Raw genomic sequence first — 18,704 nt, 5'->3', positions numbered from 1 at the left:
CCATCCTCCACAATTTCACAGAGATGATAGATAGTGGTTCCAAGAATTCTTCAGCCAGTTCATTCAGTACTCTAGGGTGCAGTTCATCAGATTTGAACTCATTCAAAGTGATTAGGTATTTCTTGTCCATTTGTCTATCAGTCTTCAGCTGCATTCCTGCCCCTTCAATTTCACATTTCCCAGAAGGGACATAGACCCTCATTTGGGAGAAGATTGAGCAAAAGTAGGAATTGAGCACTTCTGCTTTTTTTTTTGTCATCTGTTATTTTGCCATCCTCACTGAATAGCTGCACCACCATTTCTTTTCTCTGTCTTTTACTATGGATAGATTGTGGCCCTCCAGATGTTGCTGGCCTCTAACTCCTATCATCCCGGACCATTGACCATGCTGGCTGGGGCTGATGGGAGTTGAAGTCCAACAACAGCAGGAGGGCCACAGATTCCCCATAATTTTAGTAGAGCATCCTGTTTCCCACAATAACCAAGCAGATGCCCCAGGAAGCCCACAAGAAGGACTTGAAAAAAATAAGTCCAAAAAGGTGACAATGTTTGTGTCAAATGGCGAATTCTGAGGTTCTTTTTAGCTATAACAGCACAGCTGCAGTTGAACCTCTGCCTCCTCCATAAGCTTAGCTAGTCCACTTTTAAAGCCATCTAACCTTGCAGCCATCACACCTCGCAGCAGCGAGTTCCATAAATTAACTACACACTGTGTGCACCCTTATAAGCCCTGCTGCCCCTGGTAGGGCTGCCTTCCAAGTAAATGTGCACACTGTGATTTGCAGAGTTCTAGATCAGGCGGAATTGTTCCAAAACCAACTCTTTAACAGCATGGTACAGCAAAGAATGGGAGAAACTGAGAAAGACAAGGGCAGGTTGGAAATTGATGTTAGCATTAACTGGAGAGAGAAGCAGATGGCAGCTACACCTTAGAGCCTTCGGCAGCTGGGCTTCCCCCCACCCCCCCACCCCAGACAGCGACCTACCATCAACTATCCTGTGAGAAGGATCCTGATGACTTTTTAATACACTGATATTGTTTGTTGTGGTTTCTGTTCTTTCTTTTTTAAAATGTAGTCTATAGTGTTGGTTTGGAAGCTGCTTTAGAAGGATTTGCATCCTGGAAGGGTGGGTATAAATAATTACAATAGAGACATAAATAAATCTTGCAGATTGTTTTGAATGTGCACCTGTGTTTGTTTGTTTGTACGTACGTGTGTGTGTTTTAACTGTAACGTTTTGAACATTAATGCTTCTGTTAATTTTCAACCACAGCCACACAGCTTAACTTTTATTTATGTTGGAGAAAGGCTGTAGCTCAAGGGTAGAGCATTTGCTTTGCATGCAGAAGGTCCCAGGTTCAATCCCTGGCATCTCCAGGCTGGGAAAAACTCCCAGCTGAAACCCCGGAGGGCTGTTGCTAGTTAACGCAGACATACTGAGCTGGAATTTGTGATGGGTTAATAAAGTGGGAGAGCAGTGTGGTGTAGTGGTTAAGGTGCTGGACTAAGACTTGGGAGACCAGGGTTCGAATCCCCACACAGCCATGAAGCTCACTGGGTGACCTTGGGACAGTTGCTGCCTCTCAGCCTCAGAGGAAGGCAATTGTAAACCACCTCTGAATATCGCTTACCATGAAAACCCTATTTATAGGGTCACCATAAGTTGGAATCGACTTGAAGGCAGTCCATTTCCGTTTTAAATCGAATAAATAAATTAATAAAGTGGAGGCTGCCCTGAACATACAAAGAGTGCATTTCCCTCAACACCTGAGCAGCTCTACCCAATTTCACCACATCTGCCAGAAGAGAAAGATAAAGGAAGGCTGCCAGGCCAGGATATGCGAGCCTACATACAGTCCATCAGCACCTCTCTCTTTTTTAAAGGGTAAGGTTTGCAGTCCTATTCCCTGGCTTTCTTTCCAATATTTATAGGCCGCTTTTCGCCATAGGTGATCCCAAAGCGGTTTACCCATCAATAAAACAATCCCTTCAATCAAAATAATACCAACAAAAGCCACAGGTTAAAAAACCGCAGCCTTCCTATACATTTATGGAATTCCATTTACTTGGGAAGAAGCCCCAATAGGATTTACTTCCGAGGGCGACCTAAACAGGCATGGACAGCAAGACTGCAGCCCCACCGCACAATTCCGGGTGGTGGTGGTGACGCAATTTCAACCTCACTTCCGAGGAAAACACGCGCCCAGTCCGGTGCCACATCCGCGTCCGCCCCTTTCCACGTGTAGAACATTCCCTTCCTTCACGTTACGCGCACTCATTCAACCCAAGGAAGGAGGGCCCAGAGGGGGATTTTCTGGAGGGGGAAAGGAAGGGTCCCCACAGGGGCGGGAGGCGGGGTTTGACGCGCGTGCGCGCACCCACACGACCGAGAGAGTGTGTGCACGAGCTTCGGGATCCTAAGGGCTTGCAGCTGTCCCTCAGCCAGGGTCGCGTGGACGGGGGCGAAAGACCCTTTGGGACATTTCTGTCCGATAGTTGTTGCGCTGCTCCTCGGGGCTGCTGAGAGAAAGACGAGGAAGAGAACCCTCCTCCCCTGCGCGCGCGCGCGCACCAGAGAGAAGTATGCCCAGCAGGCCTGGCTGGGGAGTCGGTCGAAACCGGCCGCTCGCCCTCACCCACCTTGCCGCCCAGGAGGCGCGACTGGCGCAGCTTCTCGGCCTCGCTCAGGGCTCTCAGGCGGCGCTTCAGCTCCCCTCGCAGGGCCCGCTTGGCGGCGTGCAAGGCGGCCATGTCGCCGTGGGCAGCTGCTGCGCCCTCCCCTTGGCGCTCCATGGGCGGTGGAACCGCCGCCGCCTCTTCCCAGAGGGGGCGCCTCGATGCCCCTTGCTCGCGGGAAGAGGGACAGAATCCCAGTGAGCTCCCCAGGGACTCTTAGTTGCCTTTAAATTGTCTCAGCGCTAGACCGGGGACGGACGGACAAGTGCCTCTCCTCGCTGGGAGAGGCGCCAAAGCAAAGAGGGCCTCTCTCCCAGCCGAGAAGCCCAAGGACAATTTTGGTTATTTACTTTTATTTAATTTAAATGCGCGTTTGTTTATTCCTTTAAAGTACTTAGTTAATGCCACCCTTCAGTAGAGCTTCCAGGACGGTTTCCAATAGGATATAATTGTTGTTATGTGCCTTCGTGTCAATTACAACTTAAGGCGACCCTATGGATCAGCAACCTCCAATAGCATCTGTCATGAACCACCCTGTTCAGATCTTGTAAGTTCAGGTCTGTGGCTTCCTTAATGGAATCAACCCATTGCTTGTTCAGCCTTCCTCTTTTTCTACTCCCTTCTGTTTTCCCCAGCATTATTCTCTTTTCTCGTGAATCATGTCTTCTCATGATGTGTCCAAAGTATGATAACCTCAGTTTCATCATTTTCGCTTCTAGTGACAGTTCTGGTTTAATTTGTTCTAACACCCAATTATTTGTCTTTTTTGCAGTCCATGTTATGTGCAAAGCTCTCTATATATAATCAAAAAGGAGAGCCAGTGTGTTGTAGTGGTTAGAGTGTTGGACTATCATCTGGGGACACCAGGGTTCAAATCTCCCCTGGGCCATGAAGCTCATTGGGTGACCTTGGGCCAATCACTGATTTAGCCTAACCTACTGCACAGGGTTGTTGTGAGGATAAAATGGGGAGGGCGAGAACCATGCTTGTATACCTGCTTGGATGAAAAGTGGGATAGAAATGTAATAATAATGAAACACACACATATATAGAGAGAAAATAATGTAAAAAACAAACAGGCAAATCAAACAGACAAAACAAAAGCAAAAACTCATAAGAATTCAGCAGAACAGATTAAACAAGGTACACCCTTGCAATTACTGATAAAAAGCCTGGGGCATCCAAAAAGCCTGGGACTTTCCATTCAGCCATTCAGTTAAAATAAATGACCTTCAAGAAAGCTTAAAGATTTTAAAATCTTATTTATTTTTTTATGTTGTACACCACTTAGAGATTTTTTTAAAAAATGTAAAGTGGTTTATTAATGTTTAAAATAAAATAACTTATAAGATCTCTTACCTGCCCTTCACCATGAGGTCCCAGGGTAGGTTACAGCAATATAATTGTACAATTATAAAAAGAAGTAAAATGGCTCCAAACAAGAACAGTGTAGATTTTAAAAAGGAGGTGAGATCCACAAAACAAAATACCTTAACTGTCAAAGGCCAGGGTAAAAGAGATGTGTTTTCAGTATATGGTGGTAGCTATGTAATGAAGGTTCTAGGCCCACCTCTTGCAACCGGTACAAAAGATTTAAGACTGTAATCTTAGCCATGTCTACCAAGAAGTATGTCCTGTTGAATTCAGTGGCGCTTACTCCCAAGTAAATGGGATTAGGATTGCAATGTAATTTAACTACGAATGAAAGAAGTTAATCCCAGCTAAGTGCATATAAGATTGCACCCTAAAAATCAGATAATCCAAGTCAGAAAGCCAAAAGCTGCAGTATATAGGAGACACCGTAAACAAAAACAAAACCCTGAGTATAATGGTCATGGCCTCCCAAAAGACCTTGGAAAATGAAAGAGGTTTTATACCTGGCATCTAATATAATATATAGGACTGTCATCTGATTCAATTGCAGATGGGGAGAGTGCTGTTGTGCTCAGGTCCTGCTTGTGGGCTCCCATAGGCATCTGGTTGTCCACTGTGAGAACATAGTGTTGGGCTAGATTGGTCATTAGCCTGATGCACTAGTGCTCTCTTTATGTTCTTAAGTGCATACAACAAATCAGGGTGGTGTGTCTCTTTATAGTTTTAGTATTTGGAGGAGGACCCAGTTAGACAAATGAATTAGGGTGCAATCCAATACATGTCTACTCAGAAGTAATCTCCACTGGGTTCAATGGGACTTACTCCAAGGTAAGTGTGTACTGGATTGCAGCCTTAGTTGCTGCTGCTATTAGTAATTGCTACATAGTGATTTTTTGGTGTTATTTTATGTACTCTTTTTACTTTGTTTGACTTTGTTGCAAACTGTTCTGTCAATTGTGCAAAGGGTGGTATATACATAATCTAAATAAGTAATAAACCCTATTTTTTAAAAATACAGGCCCACACATTTGTGGGCAGCAAAGTGACTTGGCATGTCAGATGTTGCTCTTGTGAGGGACCAGGAGTCAGATTTCTCTTCAATGGATGATAGAGGAAAGGACTCCAAACCTGAAGGGAAAGGACAAAATGTTGCTTTCTGATGAACCTGTGGGGGTAGTGCCCCCCCCCGCCTGAGGATGTGGCACAGTTGTCCACTGACTCAGAGGACTGCACTGTAGAACACCCAGGAGGACATGAGGCTTCCCCACTCCATTGTAGTAGATTACTGGAGAAGGCTGGGCCAACTGTTGCTGCTGCTGCTGTATAAGGGCTCAGTTTTAGCTTGTTCCTTTCTGGAGCAACTTCAGAGCTCGGTGCTTCCCAGAACACTGCCTGAGCCTTGTATCAGGCTTGAACCTTGCCCTCTGTTAGAACCTCATCACACTTTTCCTTGCATGCATCTTGAACCTTGCCTTGTTTTACACCCCAGTTGGACTCTGCCTTGCCTCATCGCACTGCAGAGCAGAACAGCTCAGGCCTAGTTTGTGAAGCAGCAGGCTGATGTATCATAGCTGAGGAACACATATGACATTGTACACAGATTGATCAGTCTGCAGTGCACGCACAGCAAGTGCTGCAGAGCAATAACTATTATGCAAGAATGGAGTGGTATGAAATAACAGTTGTCGAAAAGAACTGGCAACAACAAAGAAGTCCTGTGTAAAATGAACTCTGTGACAATTATGTGCAATAACTCAGTGTCGGTGGGGAAATGTCAACAAACACCCTTCACCAAAACATTTCCACATTTTGGCAATGTGAAGTTGTGCTGCTGATACAGATGGTATTTAAGCCCTGCTCTCAACATGGATTTTGCTAGTGCAAAAACAAAATCAGGATGGAAATGTAGATCACACAGGACTATCTCCAAGACAAGAGGGACTCGTTGAAACATAAGGCAACCTTCTCTCTTGTTCCAGAGAAAGCAAGGATGGGCCTGAGCACAACACCACTAACTACCCACTTGCAATTCCCAGCAACTGGTATTCTGAGGCATACTACCTCTGACAGTAGATGTAGGACATAGCCATCGTAACTAGTAGCCGTTAACCTCCACCCACTGGATCAATTTCAGCCATCTGAAGCAACAGAGAACAAGTCTACTTCTACCTGATAGCCCTTCAGATATTTGAAGGCTGCTATCATGCTTGCCCTTAATCTTCTCCATGCTAGTCATACCCACCTGTTTCACCTCATAGGACTTGATTTCCAGACCCCTCAACATTCTGGTCATCCTAGACACACTCCAGTTTCTCAAGTGTCTTTCTTAAAACGTAGTACCTAGAATTGGACAGAGGACTCCGGATGTGTTTTGGCCAATGCAGTATAGAATGAGAAGATAACTTCTTGTGATCTGTACCGTATCTCTAGAATTCTTATTAGAAATTGATTCCATAACTTACTTAATTTTGTTACCTGTCCCAGGGTGGAGTTGCAACAGTTCAAAATGCATCCTCAAATCACAAGCATCACAAAAATAGGGACCTAAAATATACATCTCGGGTGTCAAAGGCTAGGGTAAAGAGTTACTTCATGAACACAGAAAGGTGCAGTCCCAAAGCAGGTAATCCCAGTATTTTCCTGTTGAAGAACTTGCTACAATGAATGCCTCAAGGTGGTATAAAAAACAGATGTTCCACGGGGGAGAGATTCAGTTTTGTTTACATTTTAATGAGAAACTACCTAGCTACTTTGCATGCTTTGAACCAATAGCTAAACCAAAACAACTATCCTTCAAAATCTGTGCTTCTCTGAATTTTGCAATTCAGATGTACATACAGAAAATGTACAAATGTATGTTAGGGAAAATATTAAATGCTAATGAATATTTACCAGGATTTTTTAAATGCAAATTGTTGGAGAAATGGCAAACAGAGATATTACCCCAACCTCCCTACTCAGGACAAGTATTTAGTCTTGGAAAAATTCCAGGATGAAGCCTTTGTTTTTCTTTTAAAAAATATATTTGACTAAATGCAAAATGTAGGAGAAATGCAGTAGCATCATAACATGGAAATAAAGATTAGGATTGCCAAACACAGACATAAAGCCGTGTTATGTTGTGTTCTAGTCAGTTAAAGGTCAAACTGAAAAGCACAGTTAGTCTGGAAAAACTAGATGAACTTGGCTTCAAAATGACTCCCCCGGTTGCAACTCCTGTTTAATTTTTTATTTAGCACCAGTTGAGCCAGGGTCCTTCTGCAAAACACAGAAATGGAGTGTGCACTTCTCTTCTGGGGGGTGCTATGTGTGATGCTTATCAGCACACAAAACTGAAAACATGCATAGTAGAATTTGTGTGTGTGTTTTGGAGAATGCTGATCTTACTGAGTGAATGGGTCCCTCTGGATTTTAGTTCTTTTTGGGGGGGATATGTCATTGACACAATAATAATGTATTAGTGGTGGGTTTACACTGGACCATCCATACATCATTCTAGTTTATTAGTTGCTCTGTGATGCTCCCCCAATGTTACTGCATTGTTGCTATCTGGAGGGGCACTTTTGCACTATAACATAACAAAAGCAGAACAACACTCTAGAACATTTGTGATATAAAAAGTTACAGGGTTTCCGTGGGAAGCTATAGGGCATGCACTGATTGGAAATGAAGCAGCATGTCTGCCCCAAAATTGTTGCAGGGGCAAACAATATTAAAAGCCAGATCGTGTATTACTGTCCTGATATCATCATGAGCACAAATCATCATGAATGCACAATAAAAAGGATATCTGGAGGGGCTCTAAGGTTTCTAAACTCTGTGGAGCTGGGGTGGGATGCAGGGTTATCTCTGTTCTGACCTGTGGGGATGTGAAGAATAAGCCTCTCCTTCCTACATGCTGCCTTTGCAGAGAGAATTGAGCTCCTCTTGCCCTGTATTTATTTATTTATTAGATTTATATTCCTCCCAGGAGGAGCCCAGGATGGCAAATAAAAGCACTAAAAACATCATAAAAACAGGCCTTAAAAGATATTAAAACAAAACATCTTTAAAAACATTTTTTTAAAGCTTGAAAAAGATCTTTAAAAAAAAAAGGTTTAAACACATACTAAAAAGCAATTCCAACACAGACGCAGACTGGGATAAGGTTTTGACTTAAAAGACTTGTTGAAAGAGGAAGGTTATCAGTAGATGCCGAAAAGATAACAGAGATGGCTCCTGTCTAATATTTAAGGGGAGGGAATTCCAAAGGATAGGTGTCACTACACTAAAGGTCCATTTCCTATATTGTGCAGAATGGACCTCCTGATAAGATGGTATCTGCAGGAGGCCCTCAGCTGCAGAGTGCAGTGATTGACTGGTTATATAAGGGATATCCGCAGGGACCTTGACTCTGATGTTGTGACAGATGAATCCATTGAAGTGTCCGGAGCACGGCCTTGTCTTTCTTTATTGGATGAGTTTCAGTTGGTGCAGCTCGAGGAAGTGGACAAGGTGCTTGGAATGGTTCGGGCGACCACGTCTGTTCTGGATCCTTGCCCATCTTGGCTAGTGAAAGCTGGCAGGGCTGGAACCACCGGTTGGGCCAAGGAGGTGGTTAATGCCTCCTTGAGGGAGGGAGTGGTCCCTGGTAGCCTCAAGGAGGCAGTAGTGAGACCTCTTTTAAAGAAACCCTCCTTGGACCCAGATAATTTAAACAACTATAGACCGGTGGCGAATGTCCCTTTTTTGGGCAAGGTTTTGGAGCGGGTGGTTGCCAGCCAACTCCAGGCGCTCTTGGATGAAACCGATTATCTAGATCCGTTTCAATCCGGTTTCAGGCCCGGTTTTGGCACCGAAACAGCCTTGGTCGCCCTGTATGATGACCTGTGTCGGGAGAGGGACAGGGGGAGTGTGACTCTGTTGATTCTCCTTGATCTCTCAGTGGCGTTTGATACCATCGACCATGGTATCCTTCTGAGGAGACTCGCGGAGTTGGGTGTCGGGGGCACTGCTTGGCAGTGGTTCCGCTCCTACTTTGCGGATCGTCACCAGAAGGTAGTGCTTGGGGAACATCACTCGACACCATGGACTCTCCATTGCGGAGTCCCTCAGGGGTCGGTTTTGTCCCCCATGCTTTTCAACATCTACATGCAGCCGCTGGGTGCAGTCATCAGTTTTGGAGTGCGTTGCCATCAGTATGCTGATGACACGCAGCTCTAGTTCTCCTTTTCATCTTCTTCAGGTGAGTCTGTTGATGTGCTGAACCGTTGCCTGACCGCGATAATGGACTGGATGAGAGCTAATAAACTGAGACTCAATCCAGACAAGACCGAGACATTGTTGGTGAATGCCTTGCCTGCTCAGATGGTGGATGTTAACCCTGTTCTGGTTGGGGTTACACTCCCCCTGAAGGAACAGGTACGTAGTTTGGGGGTTCTTCTCGACTCTTCCCTGTCTCTCGAGGCCCAAGTGGCCTCGGTGGCACGGAATGCGTTTTACCATCTTCGTCTGGTAGCCCAACTACGCCCCTATCTGGACAGGGACAACCTCGCCTCCGTTGTTCACGCTCTGGTAACTTCAAGATTGGATTACTGTAATGTGCTCTACGTAGGGCTGCCCTTGAAGACAATTCGGAAGCTTCAGCTGGTGCAGAACGCAGCTGCCAGACTACTGACGAGGACCAGTCGGTCTTCGCATATAACACCTGTCTTGGCGCGTCTGCACTGGCTTCCTATTTGCTTCCGGGCGAGATTCAAGGTGCTGGTTCTTACCTATAAAGCCTTACACGGCGTGGGACCTCAATACCTTGTGGAACGCCTCTCTCGATACGAACCTACCCGTTCACTTCGTTCAGAATCTAAGGCCCTCCTCCGGGTACCAACCCATCGGGAAGCCCGGAGGGTGGTTACTAGATCTAGGGCCTTTTCTGTGGTGGCCCCTGAGTTGTGGAACAGCCTCCCCGAAGAGGTACGCCTGGCGCCTACACTTCTATCTTTTCGGCGCCAGGTAAAGACCTTTTTATGCTCCCAGGCATTTTAATTTTCTTAACCATTTTAATCTTTTAATCCGTATTTTTAATTTTTGTCGTATTGTGTTTTTGTAGTGTTTTTTGTTGTTTGTTTTTATGATTTTTATTATGATATATTGTATTTTATCTTGTTTGTTCACCGCCCTGAGAGCTATTCTGCTAAGGGCGGTATATAAATTGAAATAAATAAATAAATAAAATAAATAAGACAGTCTTTCAGGTATCCTGGTCCCGAGCTGTATAGGGCTTTGTACACCAAAGCTAGAACCTTGAACGTAGCCCTGTAGCTAATAGATAGCCAGTGCAATTCTTTCAGCAGCAGGGTGATATGCTGGTGATACCCTGACCCAGTGAGCAGTCTTGCCGCCGCTTTTTGCATCAGCTGCAGCTTCCAGACCAACCTCAAGGGTAGCCTCACATACAGCACATTGCAATATTTAGTTAAGGGAAAACAAGATCTGCACTTGCCTGCTATATATTTAACTGCACATCTAGTCTGGCCCTTATGTTCTTATAAGTTAGCCAAATCTCAATCAAAAGTGTATCTCTGAATTGTGCCATCGCAGAGAAGGCCATCTCTTTTGCTCACCTGCCCCACAGCCCAGGATGAAGGCACACTCAGCAGGGCCTCCTCTCACTTTGGCACTGTCTACAATCCTTCATAACTTCAGCTATGAATAGAAACCCCTGTGAAAGCAACACCAATGCTCCACCCAATGCAGATGTTATGTTTTTGCATCCCTAAGAACCACTTGGACAGCTGAGCCTTGCCCATTATGCTTGATCAGCTGATGAGTGGAAAAAAGTTTGGAGTGGGCTGGTGGAGGTTGGAGTCCCCATTGGGACCTGCAAAAAATGTTCACAATTCCAATCACTCCATTCCACCCTCTCCCAGTTTTATATCTCCCTCCACCGACAGCCAGCCTGCTTTCCATAACCACTTGAGCATGCTCAATTTTCATTGAATTGTGTGGAAGGTTTCCCTCACTAAGGTTTTTTTCCCTAAAGATGTTCATACTTCTGCAAACTTCTGTTCTCCTAAGCCCTGCTGATACCTCTCTCTTGTCCATATGGGCTGCCACTTAGCTAGATAAACAATAGCAATCACATCGTAAACCTTTGCAGATGTATATAAAAAAGCTGTTGCTACCAGAGACCATAGCAATTTGATGATTTGAAAACATTTAATGTAATTCATAAGCAATCTGATACAAACTCTTCATGCACTGTGTGATGCCAGTCTTCATTTACTGTTAGTTGTGTCAGCTGCAATGTTTTATACACAGAAATACAAAAACACAAATAAATAACATATAAATAAGATTGGAAATGGAAAGGAAAGGAAGAAGCACTCCCTTTGGCTCAATAAGGCAGTCTCGCTTTTCTAATAACAGGGATCCTTCCTGGAAGCTGCTACTTCTGGTCACCAGAGAACCATGTTTGTCAGTAATATTGACTGAAAAACGAGAAAGCAGCCATGATTTTTGTCTTCACGTAATGGAAGGACAGCCAGGGGCTGTTATCCTCAAACTTTGCAACAAAGCCGTTGTCCTGCAGAGGGAAGAAAGAGATAACATCCTCGTTAGGGCTCGTTTTCTTATGACAAAGTGCTATTGGCTTCCCAATACCAAGAGGGCAATTTGGGCTCAAGGGAAGATGCTCAGATGATTTTTTTTTTAAGCCAAAAACACAAGGCTGTGTCCAACAAATTGTCTGCTAGTGCAAGGGCTCTTAAGGTAGCAGACTGGTGAGTTTTAGCGTCACGCAACAAAGGAATCCAGTGCAACATTTGCACCAGTGGAAGCTCAGATTGTGTAATCTGTTGTGCAACAAAGATACCAGTTATACTGCTTAGTTATCTTAAGTGATCTGCTAAGTGATCTTAATTTAGTACCACACTGGATACAACTCACTATGTTTGCACTTTCAATTTTTTTATTGATTTTGTAATCACAATTTCATTAAGAAAAAAATAAGAGGAGAAAAATGAAAAAAAGAAGGGGGGAACCCTGTCAGCTCACATTACCAGAACATTTAAATTTCTATACATCTATTTTAATTTGCACATACCAATCAATATATGACATCCAAATATGTATCCAGACAAAGGTTTTATAAAGTGTTTATAGAAAAGAGCACTCAAATGTAGCAAGGGTGCTTGGGTCTTCAAACCATTGCATAATAGTTGGTGAATATTTGTTCTTCCAGGCTTGAAGTATAAGGCTCTTAGCAACCATTAGGGCACATAAAGTCCATTTTTGTTGCCCTATTGTTAATCCTTGTATAACAGAAAAGCATGTGGACATCCACAAAATTTAAGCATTTCTGCGTTTGCACTTTATACATGAAAAAGTCATCAGTTTTCATGCCAAATTAATTGTCATGGCTTCCCTCAAATTATTCAGGGAATTTTAGTTTGATGAGGGTGTTCAGCAGTGGTGTCATCATGGGAGGACTTTGGAACAGATGACCAGGGCCCCACTTGGCAGAATAAGCAGGTGGGGGGATGTAACTGAACTGCCTTACCACATAGGGAAATAATGCACATGACCACCTAAAGAAGAAAGCCCAGTAAGACCATTCAGAGTCTAAAATTACCTAACTACATCACTGGTGCTCAGAATCTTAACAGCCTTAGCAATTCCTCACAGAAGTACAGGTCCCTAGGGAAAGAGAATGGCCACACCCACACATATAATTAATGCACATGGCTTCCCCCAAAGAATCGTGGGAACTGTTGTTTGTTAAGGGTGCTGGGAATTGTAGCTCTGTGAGAGGTAACTACAGTTCCCAGGATTCTTTGAGGGGAAGCCATGTGCTTTAAATGTATGGGGTTGCATTCAACTAAGTCCTACTCAGAATAGACCAATTGAAATTAATGAACCTAAGTTATTAATGGCACTTAACTTCATTGGGTCTACTGTGAGTAGGACTAGTGTTGAATACCACCCATGGTGTGGGTGTGATCTAAGACTGATAGTCTCTACTGCTGATATGCATTGGCAGCATTCAGACATAATGATAAACTGGTTTCTTGAAGGCTTTCCTAACCTGGTGCCCTCCAGATGTTTTGGGCTACTACTCCCATCACCTCTGACTATTGGCCATGCTGGCTGGGGATGATGGGAGTTGAAGTCCAATCATCTGGAAAGCACTAGGTTGGGGAAGGCTGGTTTACCATTACATGAGCAAGCCTTGGCCTTATCAGTTCCTTGCTCCCTTCTCTGACATGGTCTCAAAAATATAAGAAGTTTTTGCTTCCATTTGTAACTAACTCCAGTTCAGCATTGAATCTAAACCTGGACAAGCTGTGGTTAGTCTTAATTATGGTGTACTAAAACAAGACAATTTCAAACTACAGTAATATCTCAGTTAACAAAGTAGATGCATCCCTGGACATTACTTCTGTAACAGAAACTTTGGTATTAGAGGTAGGAGTAAAGTGGAAAGAATAAGGGCAGGTTCCTACACCCGCTCATAGATAGTGTGGGTTGTTTCAACAGGGGTTTTAAAGGGTGCCTGCCCAACACCCACCCAACACCATTCCTTCCCCTTCCCCTCTCCCTCTGAATTATATTGGATCCTTCCTTCCCCAACCCTAGAAGAAAGCAAGAGATCTCTAATGCAAAGCAAACATACAGGCTTGTCAGTTTCACCCTAGCAAACCAAAGGCACAGGCTAGAAAGTTTATCCACAGCAAAGCAAAGCTGGTCAGTTTCACCTTTGAAAAAGCCTTTGTTAAAAGGAGCTTATTTCCTGGAGGATTTCTTAACTGAGGTATTACTGTATAGTTGATGAAACTGGCTTGTTTCAGTAAACTATTGTTAAGTCTAACCACAGTGTAGGGTCTGGACGAAATGCTAAACTGGTTAATTGAAAAGAGAAGTGAAAGGTTCCAATCTCCTTCTCAAGACCACTATAGGGATAGAGAGGCAGGGGATAATGACTAGTCTGGATCTCATTCACATAATGACAAACTATAGTTTATATCTGAATACAGTCAATATAACACTGTAATATAATATATCTGTCCTAGAGAAAGCACAGGAACTTAGGGGTATTGACCCTAGCAAGCCACAGTCCTCTCATAATGCATCATCAACAGCAACAATAATAAAAGATTGAAATAATCTATAATAAATGGATTGGGAAAAAATAGGCACAATTCTGGTCAAGTTGATGCTTGCATATGAAGTGTAATTTATACTAGCAGTAACAATTCTGATGGTGCAGAATGAGAGAGGCCATGTATTTCAGGGATCCCTAGGAAACTACTGTTTAGAATTATCATCATCATCATCATTTATCAGACACTTTATACAATAAAAATTCTCAAAGTGACTTGACAAAATAAAAATACATAAAATACAATTTAAAACAGAGAGGGAAAAAATTAAAACAATGATAATACAAAATCCATAAAATGCTCATCCAGCAACATATTAACAAGAACCAAGCCCTACCAACCCCACTACAAGATGAGCACCAATGCAGGAGGCAACAATTAACCAAAGGCCTGGATGGACAAAAAGGTCTTAGTCTGACACCTAAAGACCACCAAGGATGATGTCAGGCATGTCTCCTTGGGGAAAGCATTCCACAGAAGCAGTTTCTGGAAGAGGTGTGCAGAGGTCAGAGAAACAACTGTGAGTGGAGGGGTGTCCTATTTGCCATTTTTGGGACCCCTGGGAAACTCAACAAACCAAACATGCCGTAGCCTGGAACTGGGTGTATGCAGGACTGCAGACTGGGTGCTGAATGGGGCATAGCTGTGGGCAGCCTGACAACACTTAATCACCCTTGGTGCCTGCCCATGAAAAATGGACATGGACTGCCTTCAAGCCGATCCCGACTTATGGCTGCCCTATGAATAGGGATTTCATGGTAAGCGGTATTCAGAGGGGGTTTACCATTGCCTCCCTCTGAGGCTAGTTCTCCCCAGCTGGCTAGGGCCTGCTCAGCTTGCCACAGCTGCACAAGCCAGCCTCTTCCTTGTCCGTAACTGCCAGCTGGGGGGCAACTGGACTCCTTAGGACTATGCAGCTTGCCCATGGCTGCATAGGTGGCAGGGCACATAACCCCTGAGCCACTCACTGTGGGGGTGATCTTTAGCTGGCCCTTTACACCCAGGAGACACGAGTGGGGATTCGAACTCACACACTCTGGACTGCCAGCCAGGCTCTCCTCTCCACTGTGCTATACCAGCTGCTGTGCCTGCCCATAAAAGCAAGCCAAGTGTGAGACTGATGTGATGTCGGTGGGTTCCAGGATCCCTCTTTGTTGCAAGATTTTGGGGGGTGATCTGTGAGTTTGTTTGGGTCCTGAGTGAGAGCCTGGGTTGAGTCCTGGGCGAGAGCCAGGAGAGTGAGGTGTTGAGCAGAGAAGTGTGCCAGAAGAAGAAGGCATTGTTATCTCTATATATTTATTAGTTAATTTGTATGAATGGTTTTATGGTATATTTTTGTAACATTTTTGATATGGTTTCCTGTACATCCCTTAGAAATACTTGTATGTATTAAGTGGCATAGGAATGGTCTAAATAAATAAATAGGAACACAGGGAGCTGCCTTAGACTCAGGGCTGTGGAGTTGGAGTCATGGAGTCGGAGTCGGAAGCAATTTTGGGTCGAGTCGGTAGAAATGTACCGACTCCAGCTTCAAAATAAATTTTGATTGACAAATTTTTAAAAATATAAATTCAAAATGTCAAAGAAGCTTCCCATGAACTCAGCTGTAGTTGAGCATTTCACCATAACTCAAGATGGAAAACATTTTGTGTGTCAGTGTATGACACAGGACCCAGATGAAGACAATGCTGTGATGCCAAGATCAGTGCATATTCAGGCAGCAATAAAAATGCTCCTATGAGAGCTTCCAATTTAAAAAGACATTTACAGCCCTTTCCAGGGCTGTGGAGTTGGAAGCAATTTTGGGTGGAGTCGGAGTCGGACGGTAGAAAAATAGAGGAGTTGGAGTTGGAGTCAGAGTCGAAGGTTTGGCATACCGACTCCACAGCCCTGCTTAGACTGAGTCAGGCCATTGGTCCATCTAGCTCAATAATGTCCACACTGGCTAGCAGCAGCTCTCCAGGGTTTCAGGCAGGATTCTCTCCTAGCCCTACATGAAGATGCCAGTGATGGAACCTGGGACCTTCTGCATGCAACGCAGATGGACCGCAGAGCTACGGCCTTTCAATGAAACTGCAAAGGGAACAGCTATTCATGCATTTTTGTGTACTTCCCCTAAACACCCACGTAATGAAACTCATTGTAGCAGCACAATACTACTGTGAGATCTGTGGCTTTAAAGGACACAGCATGACATTAATTGCATTGGTAACGTGAACAGATAGTTTTCTTAAAGCAGTAACTAAGTATTAACCAATGTTTCAACTGGAGGGAGAACTATACCTATGAAAACAAAAAGCAATGCAGGCATTAACAAACTGTATGTCTCACAATTAATGGATTCTCTATATATTATTTGTTGGGTATTTTCTTGTTCAAATGTACCAGTTGTTCTTCAAACTTTGTGGATAATTAATCTTTAAAAACTCAAAAGTAGCCAGGGTTCAGTCTAATACGGACTTTTTTAGTAAATATGGTGATTGTTTAGCAACCTTGCAGGTCCCATTAAGGAAGGAAAGGCAGGGGACGCATTTTTTAAGAAATAAAAAATGCCACATGCAATATAATCTTCCGCATGTTATTCAGAAGTATGTTGAATGGAGCTTACTCCCAAGTGAGTGTGCATAGTACTGCAGGTTTACCTTAACAATATTGTTTACCAGGGCCCCCATTCGTGTTCGTACACCAGATTAGTGGATTTTCCCATTTCATTATTCAAGTAGATTGATTAATTAATGGAAAGATTTTAGGTCACCCTTTAGTAAAACTATCAGGGTGGCATACAAGAAAATAATTTTAAAATATCACTATCAAATCACAATAAAATAAACACAAATCAGAACACCAGGGGATAATCAGCACAGAAATTCATCAGTAAGATTAAATTCATGCAAGAGTCAACATTTCAGAATTATTGGAAGACAATTAAATGGATACCCATTTTTCTATATTTGCATAGGCTTCCAAACAAACTCTTAAGGCCAACAACATATTGTTGTTGTTGTTGTTGTTTGCCTGCTGTTCATCGTTAGGTCCCAGGCTGGGGTGTTACAATCATTTAAAATCCAATATTTAAACAGCTAAAACAAATTACAGGCACAGGAATAAGATCCTGAATGTCCTGAAAACACATATCTTAGGTGTCAAAAGCCAGGGCAAAGAGGTGCATCTTCAGTATATGACAGAAACTATCTAATGAAGATAACAGATGCACCTCTGTAGGGAGGGAATTCTACAACCGAGGAGCTGTCACAAAGAATGCCCTGACCCTGGCAGCCACCTGTTGAATTCTGGGGGCAGTGGAACTACCAAGAGGGGCCCCTTTGCTGACCTTAACACCTGAGAGGGTCTGTAGAGGAGGCAGTCTTTCAAATATCTGGTGCCTCAGCCTTTTAGGACTTAAATAATGCCAAATTGAGCATGAGAACTAGTACATGTAGGCTGAGCCGCAAACTTACCCATCCTCCATTTTCATTGATCCACGTTGCTTTGGTGTTTATGATATAGTCAGTGATAAAATGAGAAATCTGCTCCGTATTTTCTCTTGTCAAGGGAACGCCATGTTGTTGCAACTTCTTGGTGAGAATTCCTCCAAACACAAATATTGTCAAAATCCGTCCCCAGTTGGTGTTTCCATCTGCAAACTCCTGTTCCATCACTCGGCTGAAAATTCCACTGGCCTCATTGACAGAGCTGATCGTCATTGAACCCCAAAAAGGCCTTATGTTCTCTTCCACTTCTTCTTGAAGTGAAGAAGCAACTTTTCGTAAGACCTGAGCAACTTTGCTTGGGGCAGCATCCGGCTGTGCTTCCCAACAAACGTGTTTCAAATAATCTTGGACCAAACTGTAAACATACAGGAACTCGTAGCTTTCCATTGAGAAACAAGCACAGAGGACAAAATGCAGGCTTTGACCTCAGCGATGCAGCTTCAAATGGACTTGCTTGTTGCTTGACAGCTAAACGAAGTGACTTCAGCCTTTTACTATAGCGCTTTCATCACCGGGGGCTGGTGGGATTTTTCAGCAAAAGCCATTACATTGGAAGTGACTGCGCGCTTTTGGGTGTGCAACTTGTGACTGGGAAGTGAAAGTTTGCAGTGTGGGAGGGGAAAAAAACCCAGTCTGTTGATTAGACTTCCCCTAAAAGGATTTATGAGTTCTCTAAATGCAGGCAGAGGAACTGTTAAAGCTCCAATATATTAACAGCCAAGTAATCAGCAGCTGCCACCTGGTATAATAATGGCACCAAATCAAGGCTCAGATCTATGTATAAGGCAATCCCTGCATACAGTATATGTGTGTGTGTGGTTCAGATACAGATAACCATTGCAACTAGCTGATGTACTGGCACAGGAGTTCAAAGAAGTGTTAGCATCCTGATACTGGCATGACACGGGTTCTCGGACTCAATGCCAGCCTCACTGCTAGTTTATTGGAATAAAGAGCCAGTAGTGGTGTCGTGATTAGATTAGCTTCTTGGATCAGAACTGGACATTCCCTTCTCAGCTGTTAAG

At 43.7% G+C, this 18,704-nt stretch overlaps 2 protein-coding genes across 2 annotated transcripts in view; both read right to left on the bottom strand.

The window, feature by feature from the left end:
- The window catches only part of MTHFS (methenyltetrahydrofolate synthetase), a 40,946-nt gene extending 37,998 nt beyond the window's left edge, over positions 1 to 2,948 (bottom strand). Inside the window, exon 1 of the mRNA XM_061595023.1 lies at positions 2,643 to 2,948. Coding sequence (XP_061451007.1) covers positions 2,643 to 2,795 — 153 coding nt within the window. The 5' untranslated portion in view covers positions 2,796 to 2,948. The remainder of the gene's footprint in view (positions 1 to 2,642) is intronic.
- Positions 2,949 to 11,289: 8,341 nt separating this feature from the next.
- BCL2A1 (BCL2 related protein A1) lies at positions 11,290 to 18,206 on the bottom strand. Its single transcript, XM_061595513.1, has 2 exons — positions 17,647 to 18,206; positions 11,290 to 11,613 (listed from the first exon to the last, which is right to left on the bottom strand). The coding sequence occupies exons 1-2, from the start codon at positions 18,064 to 18,066 to the stop codon at positions 11,506 to 11,508; spliced, it is 528 nt and encodes a 175-aa protein (XP_061451497.1). The 5' UTR covers positions 18,067 to 18,206; the 3' UTR covers positions 11,290 to 11,505.
- Between the last annotated feature and the right edge of the window lie 498 nt (positions 18,207 to 18,704).

Source organism: Rhineura floridana, chromosome 14 (assembly GCF_030035675.1).
Source record: "Rhineura floridana isolate rRhiFlo1 chromosome 14, rRhiFlo1.hap2, whole genome shotgun sequence".
NCBI lineage: Eukaryota > Metazoa > Chordata > Lepidosauria > Squamata > Rhineuridae > Rhineura > Rhineura floridana.
This window is presented reverse-complemented; position numbering and strand designations above follow the sequence as displayed.

What these genes read in the sequence shown, in the direction of transcription:
- BCL2A1 (XM_061595513.1), bottom strand. Translation starts at nt 18,066, where the DNA reads ATGGAAAGCTACGAGTTCCTGTATGTTTACAGTTTGGTCCAAGATTAT. An exon ending in TCAATGAAAATGGAGGATGG is followed by an intron (nt 11,614 to 17,646) that starts GTAAGTTTGCGG and finishes TTCCCTCTGCAG; the next exon opens with GACAACGGCTTTGTTGCAAA.